The sequence below is a fragment of the Oncorhynchus gorbuscha genome, linkage group LG12 (assembly GCF_021184085.1).
Source record: "Oncorhynchus gorbuscha isolate QuinsamMale2020 ecotype Even-year linkage group LG12, OgorEven_v1.0, whole genome shotgun sequence".
NCBI classification, from domain to species: Eukaryota; Metazoa; Chordata; class Actinopteri; order Salmoniformes; family Salmonidae; genus Oncorhynchus; species Oncorhynchus gorbuscha.
In genome coordinates this window covers 17,834,584-17,856,517 of record NC_060184.1, presented here as the reverse complement: position 1 = coordinate 17,856,517, position 21,934 = coordinate 17,834,584, and the positions used below count along the sequence as shown (strand labels likewise).

General features: G+C 41.6%; 1 protein-coding gene across 2 annotated transcripts in view; it reads left to right on the top strand.

The window, feature by feature from the left end:
* Positions 1 to 4: 4 nt before the first annotated feature.
* cfap61 (cilia and flagella associated protein 61) overlaps positions 5 to 21,934 on the top strand; it is a 32,138-nt gene continuing 10,208 nt past the window's right edge. The window contains exons 1-20 of one of the 2 annotated variants that reach the window (XM_046291268.1): positions 5 to 216; positions 420 to 568; positions 746 to 896; positions 975 to 1,051; positions 1,604 to 1,671; positions 1,809 to 1,929; positions 3,086 to 3,218; positions 3,928 to 4,128; positions 4,274 to 4,339; positions 4,447 to 4,574; positions 5,350 to 5,389; positions 5,529 to 5,668; positions 5,900 to 6,026; positions 6,335 to 6,412; positions 6,572 to 6,778; positions 7,472 to 7,600; positions 11,963 to 12,090; positions 14,336 to 14,428; positions 14,614 to 14,782; positions 15,003 to 15,177. In XM_046291268.1, the coding sequence (XP_046147224.1) occupies positions 426 to 568; positions 746 to 896; positions 975 to 1,051; positions 1,604 to 1,671; positions 1,809 to 1,929; positions 3,086 to 3,218; positions 3,928 to 4,128; positions 4,274 to 4,339; positions 4,447 to 4,574; positions 5,350 to 5,389; positions 5,529 to 5,668; positions 5,900 to 6,026; positions 6,335 to 6,412; positions 6,572 to 6,778; positions 7,472 to 7,600; positions 11,963 to 12,090; positions 14,336 to 14,428; positions 14,614 to 14,782; positions 15,003 to 15,177 (2,374 nt within the window). In that variant the 5' untranslated portion in view covers positions 5 to 216; positions 420 to 425. Of the gene's footprint in view, positions 217 to 419; positions 569 to 745; positions 897 to 974; positions 1,052 to 1,603; positions 1,672 to 1,808; positions 1,930 to 3,085; positions 3,219 to 3,927; positions 4,129 to 4,261; positions 4,340 to 4,446; positions 4,575 to 5,349; positions 5,390 to 5,528; positions 5,669 to 5,899; positions 6,027 to 6,334; positions 6,413 to 6,571; positions 6,779 to 7,471; positions 7,601 to 11,962; positions 12,091 to 14,335; positions 14,429 to 14,613; positions 14,783 to 15,002; positions 15,178 to 21,934 lie in introns of both variants that reach the window. The other variant, XM_046291266.1, reaches the window with a different exon arrangement.

The window sequence follows — 21,934 nt, the reverse complement described above, 5'->3', positions numbered from 1 at the left end:
GTGTTTCTATGGTAACATACCCCCCCATTAGCTGGAGCGAGTACTAGTTTTACTTTTATTCTAACTTTAGGTTGAATGCAGGAGAACAAACTGTTATTGACACGGTGTGTTTCGATAATGAGCTAGCTAAGCATGAAATAGAAACCCTGATTTGAGTCATTTTTGCAAATTCGGAAAAATATATATCAGAACTGGAAAAGTTCTTGCATCCACCAGGTGAGTTAGCATGATAGGCTAATTTGACAAGAAGAATGCTACCGGAGTGGATTCCAATGTGTAACGTTAAATACTTGATGTGATACCCCCTAGCTAGTAATTTAATCATTACAATAATGCATTTGTTGTGTTTTGGTCAAATTTGTATTGGAAAGCCATTTACGTTTTTTCGCTTCTCATTTGCTTTTCTCTTCCAAAATCAGAGAAAGATGAGGACCATAACTTCCTCGGGTGGCAAAGTTGAGACTGTGACTGTGAGGAGAACAGAGTCATCGGATGCACATGCGATCAATAGCCTGATCGGTCCTGCCACAGTAGCAGTATTTGGAAGAGTAAATGTCATTCATCTACTGTGAGTATGCATAGCCTTAATCATGTCTGTCAAATGCATGAAACAGATATTCACACTCAAGGTGGAAGAATATTTTTTGTTACATGTCAGAATGCATGAACATGCAAGCGTCAATCCATTTTAGATGGACCACAATAATTTATCCTGGCTTCACTGTCTGTATGTTGGTATCCTCAGAGAGAAGGCCAATCTGGCAGTGACCCTGAGCAATGCGAAGAATGAGGTCTTGGCCCATGCTGCCTTTTCTGATCACCCAATTGGAGACATTGTGGATCAAGCTTGTTGGGAACCATTCCTGCATGACAATTACAGTGCTGAAAAATACACGGTTTGTATCAACTAGAGAGACTTGTTCTTGTTTCCTTTCCTCTTCTCTGGGTTTAACCATATTTTCTCGTCACAACAGCCTCTGAACACACTTTTCCTGCACCTCTTCGTGGCACAGCCGATCTTCTCCATTGGGAGTGCCAAAGAGATTGTAAGGTAGGAAGCACAGGAGGCTGGTGAGGGTAGGATGGCTCACAATAATGTCTGGAATGGAGTGAATGGAATGGTATCAAACATGGAAACCATGTGTTTGATACCATTCAATTTATTCCATTCCAACCATTACTATGAGCCTGTCCTCCCAAATTAAGGTGCCACCAGCCACCCTTGGTAGGGAGATTATCAATGTTTTCTTTGTATGCAGTCAGGAAAAAGCGAGTGAGTGTCAAAGTGAGCAGCACTAACAAGTTATGGCATGGCATTTCTCATAATCATGTAACAACCCCTTTCATAACGTAGGCTCAAAAATATAACATGTTCAACTTTTCCATAATATAATAAGACCAGGTTTGAATCCTGTTTGTGGCAACTAGTGATACAGCAGTCTGCCATTCCTATACCACATATGCTTTTCCAATTTGATTCCACAGCCATTCCATAAAATTTCAGCATGAGAAATTAGATTCTCATGATGTGATATGGCATGCACTGTAGGTTCTTGACAGGGTGATGGATTGTGCAATAAGAAAAGTAAACATCTTCTTACAGAACTGTGTTCAATGCTATCACAGAGCTGCAATACATCTGCTTGGTCACCCCAGCTAGTCGATGTTTAGGTAAGTGTGTAGTCCTTTTTTATAGAATATGTATTACAACATGTGTAATCATATTAGTTAACTTTCTTCATCATGTATTCAAAAATATATGATTGTGAAGGATTCACAGTATGCCCACTCCCACTGTGTGTTTTCAGAGCGTGCACTGGAAAAGATCTTTGAGCCCATGAAGAGTCTGAAGGATCCAGGGCCCCAGTGTTCAGCATTTGTGTGCCACAGACACAGCTATTGCCCAAGGCTGCATGTCCGCCGAGCCAGGTCCTCATAGTCATTTTAACACACCTGCGTTCTGTACCATAGCACTTTTGCTTTATACTCTCAAATTTGATTTTGCAGTTCACTGTATGATAAATTACTTTTTGGAATTAAGGAATTCATTGTTTAATTCCAACCTGGTCTCAGAGCATATCATATTATTCTGTACGTAAATCCGAAGAAACACGATTTACTATATGTTAGGTTTTGTATTGTATGTATTCATTTGTGGATGTCCATCACCCATTTCGTAAAATATGTTAGAAATTACCATTCGTATTATTAGTTACGAATTTGCAAAATGTACAATATGTTATGAATTTTCTAAATGTATGATATGTTTTACGAATTCTAGCTAGGCGTCTAGGTGGCTAACATTAGCTAGCGGGTTAAGGTTAGGGTTAAGTATAGAGGATAGGTTAAAGGGTTAAGGTTAGGGTTAGCAGACGGGTTAGCTTAACAGGGTTAAGGTTAGGGGTCGCCAGGCTGCTCATCATTACACACAACTGTCGCCATCATTATGCACACCAGCGCTTCATCGGACTCACCTGGACTCCATCACGTCATTGATTGCCTCCCCTATATCTGTCACTTCCTGAGTTTCATTGTCTTCATTGTTGTAGTTTTGTTTCTCTTGTCCAGATGCTGTTCTTGTTTAGTTTAATGTTTATTTATTATTAAATCTTCACCTGTACTTGCTTCCCGTCTCCCACCGTCTGTAGTTACGGAAGCGATACAAGGGCCAGGGTTAGCTAAAAGGGTTAAGGGAAGGGTTAGCCAACATTCTAAGTAATTCAAAGGTAGTAAGTAGTTCAAAAGTTGCTAATTAGCTCTAATGCAAAAGTTGTCAATGATGAGATTCGAACAACCTTTGGGGGCGTAATACGCCCACCCATCCACCCCGACCAACCACCCTACTTTCGTTTTTGCTTTAAGGAACCATCTTTCTTATGTAACCATACCAAATGTAACATATCATACTAATTTCAGAATCCCGGATTTACATTTACCATGTTTACCATTTACATTTACCACGTCTAGTCTATGAGACCAGGCTGTTATTTCAATACGTTCACATGTATTTCTATTCTAATTTTAGTGAGGGATGATCCTTGGGTTGCTCATCGCTTTCATCAAGTGATTGACGCTTCTGTTACAGGGTGGAGGATCATGATGACCTCACACACATCTTTGCGGAGCAGACAAAGGCCCTCACAGGATCCTATGGGACTTACTTTCTGGCTGAACTCATTGAGGCTCAGGACGACGAAAATCATGCAGCTGTTTGTGAGGTCAGCTATGTTTACAGTTCTATTTCTTTGTTGTCATGAGAATATATTTATTTCTCCTTAATGCATTCCAACTTCAGCCAAAACCACGGGAAAGGAAAAAACGTTAGCCCTTCTGATTATTAAGCTTTGGATCAAGTCAGCCATTTTGTTCTTTCTGATGTTATCTGTCTCTTTGTTTTATCATTGGCATCAGTAATCTCTGATCCACTGTCAGAGAGTTCAGTCCATTTAAAATGTAATAGCAGCAGTGCAGATGCTTTTTCCTGGTTCACAGAAATCCTGCTAGGGTGAATTCCCCCAGGACTTAGAATATGACAGATCTTTCCTCCCCTCCCTGCAACTCAAGCTGACACGTGTTCATGGCAGCATATGGTAGATGAGAGTTGACACTGCCAAGACAGGCTCTCACTGAACATATTGTGTCCAGACATCTGTAGCATTTATTTTTTTGCCTGTATGTGTTCTCCATTCAGAGAACAAACAGCACAACACTTCCCAAGAGGGTTGTACTATTCTGCACTCTATTTTAACAGCATTGCCAATTATTTACTTATTGTGTACTTTTTTAAGTTATAGCCTAGAACGAAATACTGTAATTGGTCAAGTTTGATAGTATGCACATGTATATTACTAGTGTTGATACACTTGATTTAATTACAAATGGCTTTTCAGTCAAATTACTGTGTCTGTCTGTGTTCTGTCTTCACAGAATGAGGGAACTGCTGTGGGTTTCATCAGTGTGAGTGGTGACATCAACTTGAAGCTGCTCAATGAATGCTTTGAGCTTGGGCCCTTCAACGGTCTGTATAAGCCCAGTCCAGAGGACCTGACTGAGACTGCCCCTGAGCCAGAGGGAGAGGGGACTTCAGGGGACACCAACACCATCAGCCCACAGGGTAGCACTGGAAAGGTGCAGTATGAGATGAATCTGACCCAGAAGGACCCATGTCCAAAATCCAAAATCAACGATACTGTAAGGCTATAACAGATATGCAATTGTTAGGCAAAATGTGACATATTGGTTTGATTAAATGAATTGCAAGGTATCATCACAGGACGTGGACCAGACAAAGGATTTTGATCAAGGTGGCATTACAGAAATACCCAGTGAAGTATCAGAGGTAAAACCAATTATGAATTCCTTATGGTATTTCCTTCATTTCCACCTAGCTATGGGCTCTCATTCATCTCCTATTGATATATTAACACTGTATTGATGTCATTGCAGCCAGGGGACAGCCAGGCTTGTGTGGCAAAGCCTCAGGGTTCAGAAGTGACTCTGAAACCAAGAGTCTCAGTAACACCCAATGCATTCTGTATTCAATTATTTGTCATCTACAAGAATTTTGAAATGAGGTAAGTTCAGGACAAAGTCACAAGCATAACGTTGCTGTCTGATGAAAACCTTGTAACTCAATATTTGTATGTATTTATTGAAAGTAATAAGTCCCCTCAATGTACTCTGAACATTTCATTACTCTAGGACTAATAAAAGGTATTCAAAATACCTTCTGAAGTTTCATAATTGTTGGTTCATTAATGGGAAAATATGTTTAAAAAAGAAAAAAATCTTCAATGTTTCTGTTTTAAGAAAAACAGCGACAATAATTTGATTACTAAGTCATTCATTGATTAAGTAATTACCTAGTAATTATACTGGCATTGTTTGGATGAGAGTTTAACTAACCCATTTGAAAAAACGATTCTGTTTTGGATAAATAAAGAGGAAATACATTCCCGTTAATTGAAGGTGATCAAATGTAGTTTTGCTTTCTCCAATTTCACCACTTCATGAATCTGTGGAAACAACCTTTCACTAGTCATGGCAGCCCTCCAGTATGTATCTGTCTTTAGCTGTGTGATTGTTAGCTGGCTCCCGCTGCGTCTCTCTCTCTATCGCCTTACTGCCCAGCTGTCCTGGAATATGGAAGCCAGTTACTCCCCACCGAGAATGAGCATGTAATTAATGAGTATGGTGCATAAAGTGACAGCAACTTGAAGGAGAGAAGTACTGAGATGTGCGGATGGCTTGGCCAGTTGTTCCACTGCTGTGATTTCCATGTTGGCTCTGATTAGAGCTTTGGCAGAGACACAGTTTCACTTAACTTCCCTCATTCATCTCCTCCTACAGATCAGTGGACTTCCTGCCCAATATATTTAAACTTTTCCCTGTAAGTACCCGCTAACAAATCTTATTACTTAACCATTTTTGACTGACATACTCATTGATTTCCACATTGTGACGGCTCTTTGAAACTGAGGTTACTGCATGTGATAAGCATGAAGCAAATCTCCTTGTTTCTTCCACAGGACCGTGATTTCTGCATCATCTCTGTGCCCAAGCTGGCCCCTGAGTTCCCCCTCCTCCAGAGCTTCCTCAGGGTAGTACCACACCACACCAGCAGCCTGCCCCAGGAGCTCTACATCTTCCACCGCTCTGGCCTGCTCAAGTGGGTATTAGTATAGTCCCCAACAGAACATTTCAGTAGTTTTAGCCATTGACATACATCTAAGGGGTTAGCATGAATGCATCTCCTTATTTAACTTACAACGATTAAATTGAGATGGATGTTATTGGAGAGTTGAAGAGAGACATGTTTTTGGGGCGAGAAATCCCTGGATGTGTATATACAATGGAAGTTGCTTGTGTAATGTCAATCATGGTCTTGTTGTCTCATCAGGACATTTGTGGTGAGTCTGGCAGTGTCTGCAGACAGGCCTGCAGTCTGTGACATGGTGAAGAGACTCAGCCTGCATGAGAGCCTGCTGGAGGACCTGGACATGTTCTACCAGGCCCATAGAGACAAGGTCAGTCACAGACACACACAGGACATACTACTGCCAATAGGACAAGGAATAGTACACCCACTAGTTCCATTTATCTTGTTGTTATATAGCTAGTCTCAAGTTTATCAATCAATTACACAAAAACCCGAACCAGATTGATTCAAATTATTATGTTGGAAGACTTGGAGTATCTCTGATTGATTGATGGTTTTTGCAAGGAGCAGTCAAGCATAACTATGACAGAGCTCCAACACAGATAATTACTTTGGATATGAAAATGGAATCCTCAAGTGTAATATCTCATCTCTTTCTCTGTGTCTGTCTTCCAGGATGGAACACCCTTGCAGGCATTTGTAGCCCAAGTTCAGAACCAACTAGTCGGGATTGTAATTATCAGAAATGAGGAGGTAGTTTTCTCATTTACAGACTTCAATGGTATTTTGCTTTCATATATTCAGTACTACTTAATCTCTCTCTCTCTCTCTCTCTCTCTCTCTCTCTCTCTCTCTCTCTCTCTCTCTCTCTCTCTCTCTCTCTCTCTCTCTCTCTCTCTCTCTCTCTCTCAGGATATAGATTACATCCGAGCCAACTACAACATTGAGAACTTCATCTACTTCAGCCACCACCGCTATGAGGAGCACGGCCAGCTGTGTCACTTTGCCCTCAACCCCATCTTCCAGCACTACGCCAAACACTTCCTAAAGGAGGTCCTGCGGCTGGCCCACAAATCCTGCCTCTACTACCCAATCTACCCCTCCTACCACAACCAGAAGGTTAGAGAAACAGCCTGTAAAGCTCATATTGACTTCTCACCATGCCCATTCCACTGTGTGTGTCTGTGCATGTGTTCGTGCGTGCGTGCACATTGTGTTAAGTACCAGATATTCATAAGTGCAGTGTTCCTCAGTCCTTGCCCAGCCACTCTTCACCAATTCTCTCTGGAGTTGGAGAAGCAGGTGCTGATATAGGACTACCAGGTCCACCTCTCTGGACTTTTAGAAAACATTTCCTCACTGTGTAGAGGCCTTCTCCTTGTCCTCATCCTCCTCCTTCCCCTCTGCTAATTAACTTCTACAAACATGCACCAGATGGTGAGGTGTAAATAGAATAATGGAATTATGGAAAATCTAATGGGAGAGGGAATCATCATTTGGGCAGTGGATGCTGGGGCATAGGGTTGGCAAGCCATGACCGAGGCAGTGGAAGTTATATTCAGTAGAAGTGGTTTCTATTCAGGAGCATGTTAATGGTCGTGTAAATCGTATAAAACAACCTCTTTATCAGAGCTAGTTATGTCTGCATCCCAAGTGGCATCCCCTACAGAGCTCTTATGGGCCTTGGTCAAAAGTAGTGCCCTATTTAGGGAATATTTTGAACCTGTTAGTCACCCCTTCCTTTGCCTCCATCAATGGTATAGCTGATAGGCATCACCTCCCCTGACCCTGCCCCTTTTCTGCTCCCCTCAGAACTCATGTGCCCATTACCTGACCTCTGTTCTTAACTGCATGGTTCCGGTGCGCCCGCGACGCCAGATTGTCTACCCTCTGGAGGAGCTGGGCATCAACGCGCCATCCAAGCAGATCACTAAGGACCAGGTGGGCACAGCAGTAGCTGATGAACAGGCTGGTTGGTGGTTTAACATGCCTGGGAATGCAGTTGGGCAAGTACCCACTGTCTCCAGGTTAACAGAATGAGAGGCAGAGGGATGATATGAGAAAGAAGAGAAATATATTTTGTGTGTAATTTACATGCCCACAAGGGGGTGCTGCTTTAAAGTGAACGCATTCCCCTCTTAGCATTGAGTGTAGATAATATAGATATTTGTTTCAAACAGTAAAATATTGTGATGGATACAATTGGAAAGTCATTTTATGTTAAAGGTAATTATTCCATCAGGGGTACGGCACTCCATGGACAAATAGCATTGCAGTCTTGAACATTGCTTTTAATTAGTTGTAAAGCTTTTTCAGTGGTATTGTATATGCACAACTTTTCTTTATTAGTCTTTCCACACCCAACTCCTCAGGCTATTTTTAAAGTGCTTGTATTAGTGTAGATGAGGGCAGCAGATGGTTGCTCTGACAGATGGTTAGGAATATTTGCCTCTGCTGTTTAACAGGTAAAGGAGCACAGACCACTTACCACACAGTCAGTCATAAGCCACTGTCTGCCGCACCTGGTCTGTGTCTCAATAGTTGTAACTAGCTTCGTCTCCTTGTGTCCTCTTCCTCCATGATCACTGATGTGGGTGATGGGAGACAAGGAAAGGAGACAAGGAAAGGAAGGCATCTCAGACTTAATCAGACACTCATTTTGGATATGCAGAAAATGTAATATTATACTAAATCAGAACTTTATTAGGTAATACTTTCACCATATGAGTGTCACTAATCACAGCATATATTCTTAAAGATGCACTATGCAGAAATCGCTCCACTATTTCCTGGTTGCTAAAATTTTATAGCCTAATTTCAGTTTATGTGATAAAACAAGCAAGTATAGTGTAGAGAATCATTGTACCATCTAAACGTTGTGAAATATCTTTTCCATAACAAATATAAAGCTGATGTACAAAATGAAAGTAAAATATGTTAAACAAAATTTAAGAACAGAAAACATAGAAATAGTGCTCATAGAACAGATCAACCGCTTCTTAGACTTGCTTTCAATGAGAATGACAGATCTATAATTGACTTGTCTATGTGAATTTGGTCGGGTCACCCAAAATGTTACATATTGTAGCTTTAATACTTTATTTATAAAATTAATAGATCAATACAGCTATAGCACACAGCAATATAGCAACATGTTCCTATATGTGTCACGTGTACCGCGTGGCACTCCCCTCTCCCTCAGTGTATTAACAGATACACCTGCATTCGCCCGTTCCAGGCCATCCAATTTAGTAACACGGCAACCATCATATCCAGGCCATGTAGATAAAAGGATAGCAGAGCGATGCCTCACAGATTTGTCTCTTGGTGTCCAAAATAGCACCCTATTCCCTATATAGTGCATTACTTTTGACCAGATCCCATTTGGTGCCATTTGTGACACAGCCTCAGCCTCGTAATCTAAGCCTGGTGTCCAGCACAGATGTATTAATCAGATTTAAAGCACCTGTTCCCTCTCTGTCAATAACAGATCGTATTACCCAGTGCCATGGTCACAGCACCCGGCCATTATGTTAGAGAAAAGGTTAGGCACCATTTCCACAAGGATGGGGAATAAAGACAGCTGCACTTTCCCACACTAGCCTATACCTACCTGCACAAGACAGAGCATGAATCAGACCTGCATCGTGTTGTTTGGTTAGCTGGAGTATTTCAGGTGATTATTATTTAGGGGGTTTAACTGAACGGAGAATGTTCTTGCACTTTAATTACATAGGTTTGGTTACATTTGGTCATTTTCACATGAAGTCAGAGTTTGAACTTATATGTGTTCTTTTAAGAACAGAGCAGGCACTACTGAGAATAGCTTAAATATTACTTGAAGATTAATTCCAACTGCAGGTTTCCCCTTCCTTTGGGGTGTGCTGCCATTTTCCATCCAACAGGAAACCAATGTAACTAATTATGAGTGCTCTAGGACCAATTAGCGCACTAAAATCACAGTTTGATTATTGGTGAGGAGATTCTGTGGATAACACAATGTTCTCTGTTCTCTGTTCATTGAATGCTCTGACATTTGGACATTTATTTTCAATAGGGCCAGTACTCATAATAAAATAGTTAGTATTTAAGTAGGCGCATTGGCACTTATTACGTTTCACTCAGCGTTTCCAGTGGAACATCAAACTTTAAGACATTTCCATATTTTTTTGTATAAACTCTGCTAAAATAATATTCCGATTTTTTTCTGAAAACTGGTACTCTCTTTTCTGTAGTTAAGTGCTCTGATAAATGCCAGTCTCTGGGTTTTAGGCCATTGTCATTCAAATAAACCCAATGGGAAAATGGGAAAATGGTGTGCACATTAATACATTAATACAAACACATTATGTTTGTCATCTACAGTACCAGTCAAAGGTTTGGATACATCTACTCATTCAAAGGTTTTTCTTTAGTTTTACTATTTTCTACATTGCAGAATAAAGTAATATAATAATATAATAATAAGTGAATGGAATCATGTGCATTTCACTGTAAGGTTGTATTTGGCGCACTTGACAAATAAACTTTGATTTGATTTGAATCATGTAGTAACCAAAAAAGTGTTAAATAAATAAAAATATATTTTATGTTTTATATTCTTCAAAGTAGCCACCCATTGCCTTGAGGACAACTTTTCACACTCTTGGCATTCTCTCAATCAGCTTCACCTGGAGTTCCCACATATGCTGAGCACTTGTTGGCTGCTTTTCCTTCGCTCTGCGGTCCAACTCATCCCAAACCATCTCAATTGGGTTGAGGTCGGGTGATTGTGGAGGCCAGGTTATCTGATGCAGCACTCCATGACTTACACAGCCTGGAAGTGTGTTGGGTCATTGTCCTGTTGAAAAACAAATGATAGTCCCACTCAGCCCAAACCAGATGGGATGGCGTATCGCTGCAGAATGCTGTGGTAGCCATGCTGGTTAAGTGTGCCTTGAATTCTATAATAAATCACAGACAGTATCAGCAGCAAAGCACCCCCACACCATCACACCTCCTCCATGCTTCATGGAGGGAACCAAACATGCGGAGATCATCCATTCACCTACTCTGCGTCTCACAAAGACATGACGGTTTGAACCAAAAATCTCAAATTTGGACTCATCAGACCAAAGGACAGATTTCCACCGGTTTAATGTCCATTGCTCGTGTTTCTTGGCCCAAGAAACACGGGTGGTTTCTTTGCAGCAATTCGACCATGAAGGCCTGATTCACACAGTCTCCTCTGATCAGTTGATGTTGAGATGTGTCTGTTACTTGAACTCAGTGAAGCATATATTTGGGCTGCAATTTCTGAGGCTCGTAACTCTAATGAACTTATCCTCTGCAGCAGAGATAACTCTGGGTCTTCCTTTCCTGTGGCGGTCCTCTAGAGAACCAGTTTCATCAAAGCACTTGATGTTTTTTGCGACTGCAATTTTCGAAACTTTCAAAGTTCTTCAAATTTTCCGCAATGACTGACCTTCATGTCTTAAAGTAATGATGGACTGTTGTTTCTCGTTGCTTATTTAAACTGTTCTTACCATAATTGGTCTTTTTCCAAATAGGACTATTTTCTGCATACCCACCCCTACCTTTCACAGCACAACTGATTGACTCAAATGCATTAAGAAGGAAAGAAATTCCACAAATGAACTTTTAACAAAGCAGACCTGTTAATTGAAATGCATTCCAGGTGACTACCTCATGAAGCTGGTTCAGAGAATGCCAAGAGTGTGCAAAGCTGTCATCAAGGCAAAGGGTTGATCTTAAATATAAAATCTTAAATATAAAATATATTTCTTTAACACTTTTTTGGTTACTACATGTGTTATTTCATAGTTATAATGTATTCACTATTATTCCACAATGTAGAAAATAAAGAAAAACCTTTGAATGAGTAGGTGTGTCCAAAATGTTTGACTGGTACTGCGAGGACAGACACTGGGAGACGAGAATAAAAGTACAGGGAGTGTACATTTAATGAATAACGGACAAGAAACAAAACACGGACAGTGTCTGGATGGAAAACAAAATTACATTAATGCTGATCCGGGGAACAAACTAAGGAACAGACAGATATAGAGGGAGCAATCAACAAAGTGAAGGAGTCCAGGTGAGTCCAATGAAGCGTTGATGCGCGTAATGCTGGTGACAGGTGTGCATAATGATGGGCAGCCTGGTGCCCTCGAGAGCCAGAGAGGTGGAGCGGGAGCAGGCATGACAGGTACTGTATATTGGTTAGATTGCTGGAGAACTCTTCTGAAGTAATCAAATGGATGAATCTGTGACTTTTACACACGCTGTCTCTCTTCTCCTCAGGTGTCGTATGCTCTCAACCACATCAACCGAAAGCTAACCATGGAACCAAAAGTCACCATCAATGCCAGGATCGTGGTAGTGGGGGCATCAGACACTGGCTTAGCATTTCTGGAGGTGCTTGCTTTCTGGTATTGAGAAATTGTATACATGGCATTCATAAATTGCATTTATAATTGTGTGTATTAGAGGAAGCTCAATGACATCCTCCTCTAGATGATTGTAATTAGTGGGAGAGACTGGTAGGTATTAGAGCAGCAGTGTGTGCAGCTTTAGCAGCAGTGATTAGTAGTAATATGAGTATACCCACCCAGAGCAATGGGTGAATGCACAACCATCCCTTCTCCCACCAAGGCAATCTTACAGCTTAGTATTGGCCTGAATTCATGGTTACCTTCAAACAAACACCAATACCACACCTTTTGTTATTACAGTATGTTTTGCATAGGTTACGAAAGCTTATTTATGACTATCTTCACATGCAGTGTGTAGATTCTTGCTTATCAAAGTCTTGATGTTTAGTTGATTTGATGAATGAGTCATTATAGCTGTAGGCTTGGGTGAAAGCCTGCAAACACGACAACCCTCCTTGACCACAAGTAAAAACACTTGTCTAAAGTGTATGTCAACAGCATTCACTTTCAGAATGACTTTTCTCCTGAATTTGTCTTTTATTCCAGGCATCCAATATCTGGAAATGTTGCCAGACTTTTGGTTGGCTAGAAAAAGGAGGCACTGCTTGTATTCTTTCCGTCTTTGAGATGAACTGTTCCTCCAAACAATATGGCGTCTAGGTTCTGCTCATTCGCCGCCAGCCGATAACTACCAAGCAACCGCGTCATTGTGTGTGGATGTGAAAGCAGCGTGGAGGGAGGGAGCGTGCATAACTCAGTGAGGGGGTTGGCAGGCAGGGCGGCGATGCAATGGGCACACAGCTGCCTGGGGCTGGCATTCAGGAGGGCCCGGAGCTGGCCCTTTAATTAGACACTCCACTGTTCTCCTGTCAGGGATCTTCTGCAGCGATCTGTGTTTGCTGTCACTAATCACTTGACTAATGAGGCAGTTAGTGTCCACTAAACTAATGGTGAGGCGGTGCTAGCAGTGGGCCGGTTGAGTGATGGGTCAGCTTGGGCCCTACTGGGCCCCCTTATCAGGCCAACTCAAACGGCTGGCCTCCAGCTTTCCATCCCCCTCCATCCAGCCCACCCCCACTCCTCAGTGGGACAGGGTCAGATCAGGGGGATAAGATAAACAGATAAAGAGCTGGTGCGGTGGCTCGGCCTCTCTGCCTGGTGGTCAGTGGGGTGTGGGGAGTGGAGCATCGGGGTCACAGCGGTTGTCTGTCAGCGCCTGATAATAGACAGACAGAAAGCCAAGAGGTCACGTCCAGAACCCAGTAACAGGCCTTAATGCCTCAGTGCTGGGCGTTAAACCCACCTTCTGGCTCAGATTAACACGGAAAGTTGGATTAAAATGAGCTCTGATTATTCTCTGTTCACCAGAAAACACACTGGATTAGGCTACCATTTTTAACAAAGACTGTAGTCGAAGTAGTTTCTCTATACAGCAAGCCAAGTGTCAACATTAAAGGGTTGTATTAACTATTGTGTGTTGAAAAAACAAATTTGTGTTGCCTTAAAAGGTATTTGTTCACTTCCTACACACATTTGTGACTTAGATGCAGTGCATTCATTAGCCAAAATCAATCAATCACTTTCCCTCCCAGAGAGAGGCAGCAGACTTGCAGACGATCTAAAGCTTGACATGACATGGCTCAGCTCAGTGTACATCTCCTTTTCAGACAACACCATTGAGGCTTTCTCTGTTGTATCACCAATAGGGATAATGTCCATTTGGCACAGAACAAAGGAGGACATTTACATCACAAGAGACCTTTTACACTCCTGATAGTAAACGCATAAGAGGAACACTACAGACTGGGGACAAAACCAGACAAAACAAAAGGAAGGGCTTTTACTATGAGGTTTAGAAAATAAAGGATTTTTAATGCATACCGATGTAGATGAAATGCAATAGGGGTATTATATGGAACCATTCAGCTGCATCTGCGCCCCCTCACTCAGCTCTCAGAGAATAACAGAACACTGCAGACAGAGAGAGCCTGTGCTCATTTCTCTGTGATGTCCTCTATTCTTCCTGGAACCCATGTATACAAAAATGGAACAGGAACGCTGAAAGATAATTATTGGCGAAATACAACGTTTTGATCATCAGGTCAAGAGCATCTGTGCTTAGGTAGGATGAGGTCATCATTTCTGAGAAAATAAACGTTCTCCTATTCTGCAATGCACAGTAGCTGCACTCATGAGTCAGGGTTATCTTCCCAGTAAACAGTATGTTCCTTTCCTTCTCCAGCCCACACCTGAGGTTCAATAACATGACTCTGATCTCCACGCATGGCTTCCCAGGCTACTACACCAATGAAAAGATGAGATTCTTGTCCACGAGGTGAGACACCTGCAGCTCCTCTTGTTGTCATTTGTCCTTCGTGGTGGACTGTGGTCGTCAATGGAAAACTCATTAACGCTTGTGCATTATTTAATCTTTCGAGTTCGAGGATGTCTTTCAACGGGCTCCATAATACGCTAGCATGCAAAACATTTGACCTCTGTGCCCCTGTCCACTGCCCACAGTCATAGCTCCAGCGACAGGGACCATGCCCAGATGTCTCTGCGCTCCTGGATCAACGTGGTGACAGGCAAGATGGTGGGCATCGACAGGGCAGCCAAGCACGTACTGGTGTCTGGGGGCAGGAAAGTGCCTTATGATCATCTCATCCTCTGTACAGGCCAGCAATACCAGGTTGGAGGGACATGCTGCATATAAGATTATAATTAGTAGTAGTATATGTATAATATGTTTTATGTCACAGTGTTGGGGGAAATTAAAGCACGATTTCTATAGTGTCATTTATTTATTTTATTTTGTCACAATAGTCATCATTTCATAATCACATGATTCCGTATTGATGTTCTAAAACTTGAATGATTGCTGTGAGGATTTCTGGGTTCGTCCCTGCTAGGTTTCCTGTCCCACTGGTGTGGACGGCAGCCATCTTCCCCCCAAAAGCCAGCTCCCAGCCCAGCCCCGCCGTAGATACACTGGGCCCATCCCATCCAACCTCTTCACCCTCAACGACCACCACGACTGTGTGACCGCTTACCAGTGGCTGCTCAACAACTTTGTGGAGCTGAAGGGTATGTATGGGGCCTGGATACCTATCTGTTTCTGCCATCATGCCACTCCTTGTCATGAGGATTGTCACATACTGGCTGCTAACCAAGTGAGTATGTACACTGAGTGTACAAAACATTATGCTCTTTCCATGACAGGTGAAAGCTAGGAACCCTTATTAATGTCACCTGTTAAATCCACTTCAATCAGTGTAGATGAAGGGAAGAAGACAGGTTAAAGAAGGATTTTTAAGCATTGAGACAATTAAGAAAAGGATTGTGTATGTGGGCCATCAGAGCGTGAATGGGCGAGACAAAAGATTGAAGTGCCTTTGAACAGGTATGGTAGGAGGTGCCAGGTGCACCGATTTGTGTCAAGAACTGCAACACTGCTGAGTTTTCCACGCTCAACAGTTTCCTGTGTATCAAGAATGGGCCACCACAGACTAATTGGTGACGCAATTTAGGAAAAGGCTGCCTGATTTTTCGTACTGCACATCTGTTGGGTATTTCACCCATAAATTCAAGTATTTACTCTGAGTATTATAGTAACTTATGCTACAATAGAAAAGGGGGAAGCAGGAATAGGTTGTGGAGCTACAACGATAGTCCGTAACAAGGTAGAAGAAACTAAAATTGTCGACGAAACAGAGATGGCTAATGCTAGCACAAACGAGCTAACAGCAGCAAAATATCCCTCATTCCGTGAGGTGATAAAGGAGGAATTCCCCTTTCGAGAGGCACTCCGAGAAGATGTACGAAAATAACTACATGAGTTCGAGAAGTACATTAACCAGAAACTTGAAGAAAACAAAGAAGAACTTCACCGCATATCTTCAAGAATGGGAGATGCAGAACAGCACATTGGGGAAATGGATACATAGGACACTGCAATAAAGGACGCGCTTGTGCAGTCTTTGAAAAGCCAGCACGCACTACAGTCAAAGGTGACAGAACTCAAAGGTTTTTCCCGTCGTAATAACATTAAACTTTATTCTGTGGTCGAGGGAACAGAAAAATACCCAATACCCAAATTCGTGGAGGGTGTATTCAAATAAATACTTTAAGACGAAACTGACTTGGGAATCGAAAGAGCACACCGAGCTCTGGCCTCAAAATCCCTCAGTGGTGACCTACCAAGATCCATAGTGCATGTGCACTTCCTACAATTCTTAGTCAAAGAGAAAGTCCTCCGTGTAGCCTGGAAAAAGCCTGTTAACTTCCAAGGCCAACGAGTGTTCTTTGATCATGACTATGCGGGAGAGATCCTGAAAAGAAGGAAGGAATACTCCCCTATTAAGAAGGTACTAAAAGAGAAAGACATTCGCTTCCAAACAACATTCCCGGCAAAGATGTGAGTATTTCTGGATAACAACCCGGTTTCATAATAGCATGCAGGCTGCTGAAGACCTGAAGTCAAGGGGTGTCCCAGTGGAGTATACCATCAGGAGAGAGGCATCTTCATTGGCTGAAAGACTCGAGCAGCTCCTCCCATGGACCACGGTCGGCGGGCAGAGTCACAGAGAAAGAGGGAAGTCACTTTGGCGAGAGGACGTTCACATTCGAGAGAGACTCAGGCATTTCCAACGAAGATAGAAACTAACGAATCGGATTTTACGGACTTAATAGTCACGGCGAGATGTTAGGCTTATTGGACCATTATGGTTGACATTGCAAGAGGTAAAACAGCTCTCATATTTTCCCCGCTGCTTTGTAAGAGTGAGAAGCCTGGGGTATGTCGCCTACATGGACACATTACATATGGTCACGTTATTAACAGATCTATTAGCTAATGTTATCCTGGCCGTGTGGTGCCAGGACAACAACCTTTCCCTCAACGTGATCAAGAGAAAGGAGATGATTGTGGACTACAGGAAAAGGAGGACCGAGCACGCCCCCATTCTCATTGAAGGGGCTGTAGTGGAGCAGGTTGAGAGCTTCCTTGGTGTCCACATCACCAACAAACTAACATGGTCCAAGCACACCAAGACAGTCATGAAGAGGGCACGACAAAACCTATTCCCCCTCAGGAGACTGAAAAGATTTACCATGGGTCCTCAGATCCTCAAAAGATTGTACAGCTGCACCATCGAGAAAATCCTGACTGGTTGCCTCACTGTCTGGTATGGGAACTGCTCGGCCTCCGACCGCAAGGCACTATAGAGAGTAGTGCATACGATCCAGTACATCACTGGGGCTAAGCTTCCTGCCATCCAGGACCTCTATACCAGGCGGTGTCAGAGGAAAGCCCTACAAATTGTCAAAGACTCCAGCCACCCTAGTCATAGACTGTTGTCTCTGCTACCACACGGCAAGCGGTACCGGAATGCAAAGTGTAGGTCCAAGAGGCTTCTAAACAGCTTCTACCCCCAAGCCGTAAAACTCCTGAACATCTAATCCAATGGCTTCCCAGATTATTTTCATTGCCCCCCCCCCCTTACACCGCTGCTACTCTCTGTTATTATCTATGCATAGTCACTTTAATAACTCTACCTACATGTACCTATTACCTCAATTACCTCAACTAACCGGTGCTCCCGCACATTGACTCTGTACTGGTACCCCCTGTATATAGTCTCGCTATTGTTATTTTACTGCTGCTCTTTAATTACTTGTTACTTTTATTTCGTATTCATATTTTTTAAACTGCATTGTTGGTTAGGGGCTTGTAAGTAAGCATTTCAGGTCTACAGGTGTATTCGGCGCATGTGACTAATAACATTTGATTTGATGACACCGACAACGAGGCGACAGAAGGACATATTATATCATGGGGAAGATTCAATGAATGAACTGCATATGGTTGATGGCTTATATAGGCTATTCTAGGATATAAGATATAGACCCGACTGTTACTGTTCCATTATTTATCCTCTACATTACACTCCTATTTTGCTCTTGTAATTATCCGATGTGTGTCGGCGACAAAAAGGCGGCCTTTTTATTTTTGGTTCCAACAGGTTTTGATTCAGACTGCTTTACGCATTTTGATACTTGAGCAAGGGACTTTCCAGCGGTCAGGTTCATTCCCTCAAACTCCAGAGGCAAGGGACAATCCTCTGACATGAGAGTCCTTATAGCAAAGTCTCTTCCCACTTCGGTTTACTTTTCTGTTGTTCTTGATTTTTCATAATTTTTTTAGGTTCATGTTAAGCAGGCTGTTATGGTACACAGGTTTTTGGGTTTATATTTAAGGTCCTAAGTCTCATTGTAAACGGACTGGGGAGTGACATCAAGAGAAGTAAGGTAATAGCAAAGATGAAACGGGAGAGAGTTGACATACTATTCTGACAAGAAACTCACTTATCCCATCCTGAACATGAGAAAATGGGCTATAGGGATAGCTTTTTCTCTTATAAAACGGGTAGAAGGGGTGTTGCAATATTTATCCCAAATTCAGTAAATGTTTTGTTTTTGTCATATATAAAAGACAATAAGGGTAGATGTATCCTTGTTAAATGTAAACTGGATCACAAGGAAGTTACATTATTGAATGTACATTATAAGTGTCCCCGGGGAGTGACATGGTCTTCTTTAGGAAGGAAACGTCTGGCACTCATATCTGTGGAGGGGATTTTAACAGGATTTCAAAATCAAAATTGGACAGCCCACATCAAAATAGGTAAATAAGTCTGGTTGTTAAAAATATCAATAGGATATTACAGGAATGATGTATTGCACAACTTCCATATGTCAGGAAGGGAATATACTTTTTACTTTTTCATGTACAGAGCAGATTGGCACAAGTCTAAAGATGTAGGATCGGGCAGAAGGATCATAATGGAGTTAACCTAACTCTACACCTTAATAGCAAACCAACAAATACTCTATGGAGTCTTAATTCAAGCAAGCTGAATAGTCCAGCATTCAAGGAATCAATAAAGACAGAATTGAATGTCTATCTGGAGAATAATGATAACAGGGAAGTATCTCCTACATTGTGGGATGCAGCTAAGGCGGTTATTAGAGCAAAGATCATATCCACATCATCTCTCAAGAAAAAGATACAAGCAAAGAAACTGCTGAAATTACAGGAAACTTTAGGAAGCTTAGAACAATCTCATAGTCATTTCAAAGACCCTCTTATATTACGTGAGATTGAAAAGGTAAAACAGGAAATTGATCAGATTTATAGTGAAGAAGTTGAGATCAACAATGATATTATGAATCAGGCTCAAAGGCAACACAATTTCTAGCATGGAACGAATTGCAAAAATCGCTGAAGTTGGAGACTTTTATCTCCCTCACCAATTTCAAACATCTGCTATCTGAGCAGCTAACCGATCGCTGCAGCTGTACATAGTCTATCGGTAAATAGCCCACCCAATTTTACCTACCTCATCCCCATACTGTTTTTATTTATTTACTTTTCTGCTCCTTTGCACACCAATATCTCTACCTGTACATGACCATCTGATCATTTATCACTCCAGTGTTAATCTGCTAAATTGTAATTATTCACCTACCTCCTCATGCCTTTTGCACACCAATATCTCTACCTGTACATGACCATCTGATCATTTATCACTCCAGTGTTAATCTGCTAAATTGTAATTATTCACCTACCTCCTCATGCCTTTTGCACACCAATATCTCTACCTGTACATGACCATCTGATCATTTATCACTCCAGTGTTAATCTGCTAAATTGTAATTATTCACCTACCTCCTCATGCATTTTGCACACCAATATCTCTACCTGTACATGACCATCTGATCATTTATCACTCCTCCAGTGTTAATCTGCTAAATTGTAATTATTCACCTCCTCATGCCTTTTTTCTACTTTGTTATTGACTTGTTAATTGTTTACTGGCCTTTTATTGCCTTTACCTCCCTTATCTCACCTCATTTGCTCACATCGTATATAGACTTGTTTCTACTGTATTATTGACTGTATGTTTGTTTTACTCCATGTGTAACTCTGTGTTGTCTGTTCACACTGCTATGCTTTATCTTGGCCAGGTCGCAGTTGCAAATGAGAACTTGTTCTCAACTAGCCTACCTGGTTAAATAAAGGTGGGAAAAAAATGTACTCAGAAAACAACAAGCACATAATACAATTTGTGGGTGAAATACAGAATGTTTGGATGCAATACAGAATGCATTTGAATCATACTATACAAATCGGTACAAGCAACCTGAGAAGGTAGATGCACAGACAATAGTATTGTTTTTAGCTCACTTGATCTCCCCTCATTGAGATAGAGTAAAATGATAGACTTCCTTCAGAAATAACTACTGAAGAAATGAATAATGCAATGTCTAATCTAAAAGTGAACAAGTCTCCAAGCTCTGATGGCTTCCCTTCAGAATGGTTCAAAGACTTCAGAGAACAACTAACACCTCTACTTCAGGCCTGTTTTAACTGGACTCTGCAGGAGGGGGATCTACCACCACTGTGGAGAGAAGCCATAATATCTATAATTCCAAAAGAGGGTAAATATAAGCAGGAATGCAGTTCCTATACACCTATCACAATTTTTAACATGGATTATAAACTATGCATCATTAACAGCCAAAAGAATGGAGGACATAATCCCAAAATTGATTGATGGGGATTAAACTGGGTTCATACAGAATAGACAGACAACATAAGGAGAACATTACATGTCATGGACCACGTCAGTCAGGAGAAGATAAGTGCTATATTAATCAGTCTAGATGCAGAAAAAGCATTTGATTCAGTGGGTTGGGATTATCTATTTCAAGTTATGTATCGATTTTGTTTCAACAAAGAAGTGATACACTGCGTCAGAACACAATTCATGTCCGACTGCCAGAATAAAGATGAATGGACATTTGTCACTAATGATCATTTTAGAATGTGGGGCAAGACAAGGCTGTAATCTTTCACCCAGGCTCTTCTCCTTGAACATCGAGCCATTAGCCCAGGCAATAAGACAGGACCCATATTTAGAGGGAGTAACAGTAAGAGGCAGTGGACATAAGATTTGCATGTATGCTGATGATGTTCTCTTGTTCTTTAAAGACCCAGGCAGTAGATTGATGGATGTTTTACAAACATCTGGAAGATATTCAGGGTGTGTGCTTAACATACACAAGACCCAAGCCCTAGTATATAATCATATCCCACAGGAAGCACTGAAGAGCAGGTATAACTTCCAGTGGACCACTTCATCCATTAAATATCTTAAAGTAAACCTACCAAAAGATACACCCAAACTTTATGACATGAATTATGTTCCCATCAACAAGAAAATATATGATGACCTGGACAGGTGGAATTCACTTCCTTTGGATCTTAGTAGTAGAATCTAAACAATCCAAATGAACATCCTGCCGAGGTGACTGTATTTGTTCCAATCACTGCCCATAGAAATCCCGCCTAAACAGTTTAGGGAATGGGACAAACGGATATCAAGGTTTGATTTGATTTACGACTCAATTAAGCTCTACTAATTTGAGGTATGGGGAAAAATCTGTTGGAAGGATGTTATGCGTTTCTTCACCTAAACACCTCAACTGAAATCAAATAGACTATTGGAGAGAATGTGGGCTATCAAGGGCGGATCACACTCATATATTTTGGTCCTGCCCTGCTGTTTAATCCTACTGCGGAGAAATAAGAAAAAAACTAACTGGTTTTGACATAGAACAAGCTTTCATCAAACATGAATTTCTTTGTCCTTGGATGAAATACCTGATAATTTACACAATAGAGAAAAGTACCTGTTGAAGGTCCTACTGGCAGCCAGTAAAAAGGCTGTCACTAGGAAATGGCTACAAAAGACCTCGTGACCCAATGGGTAGACATTGT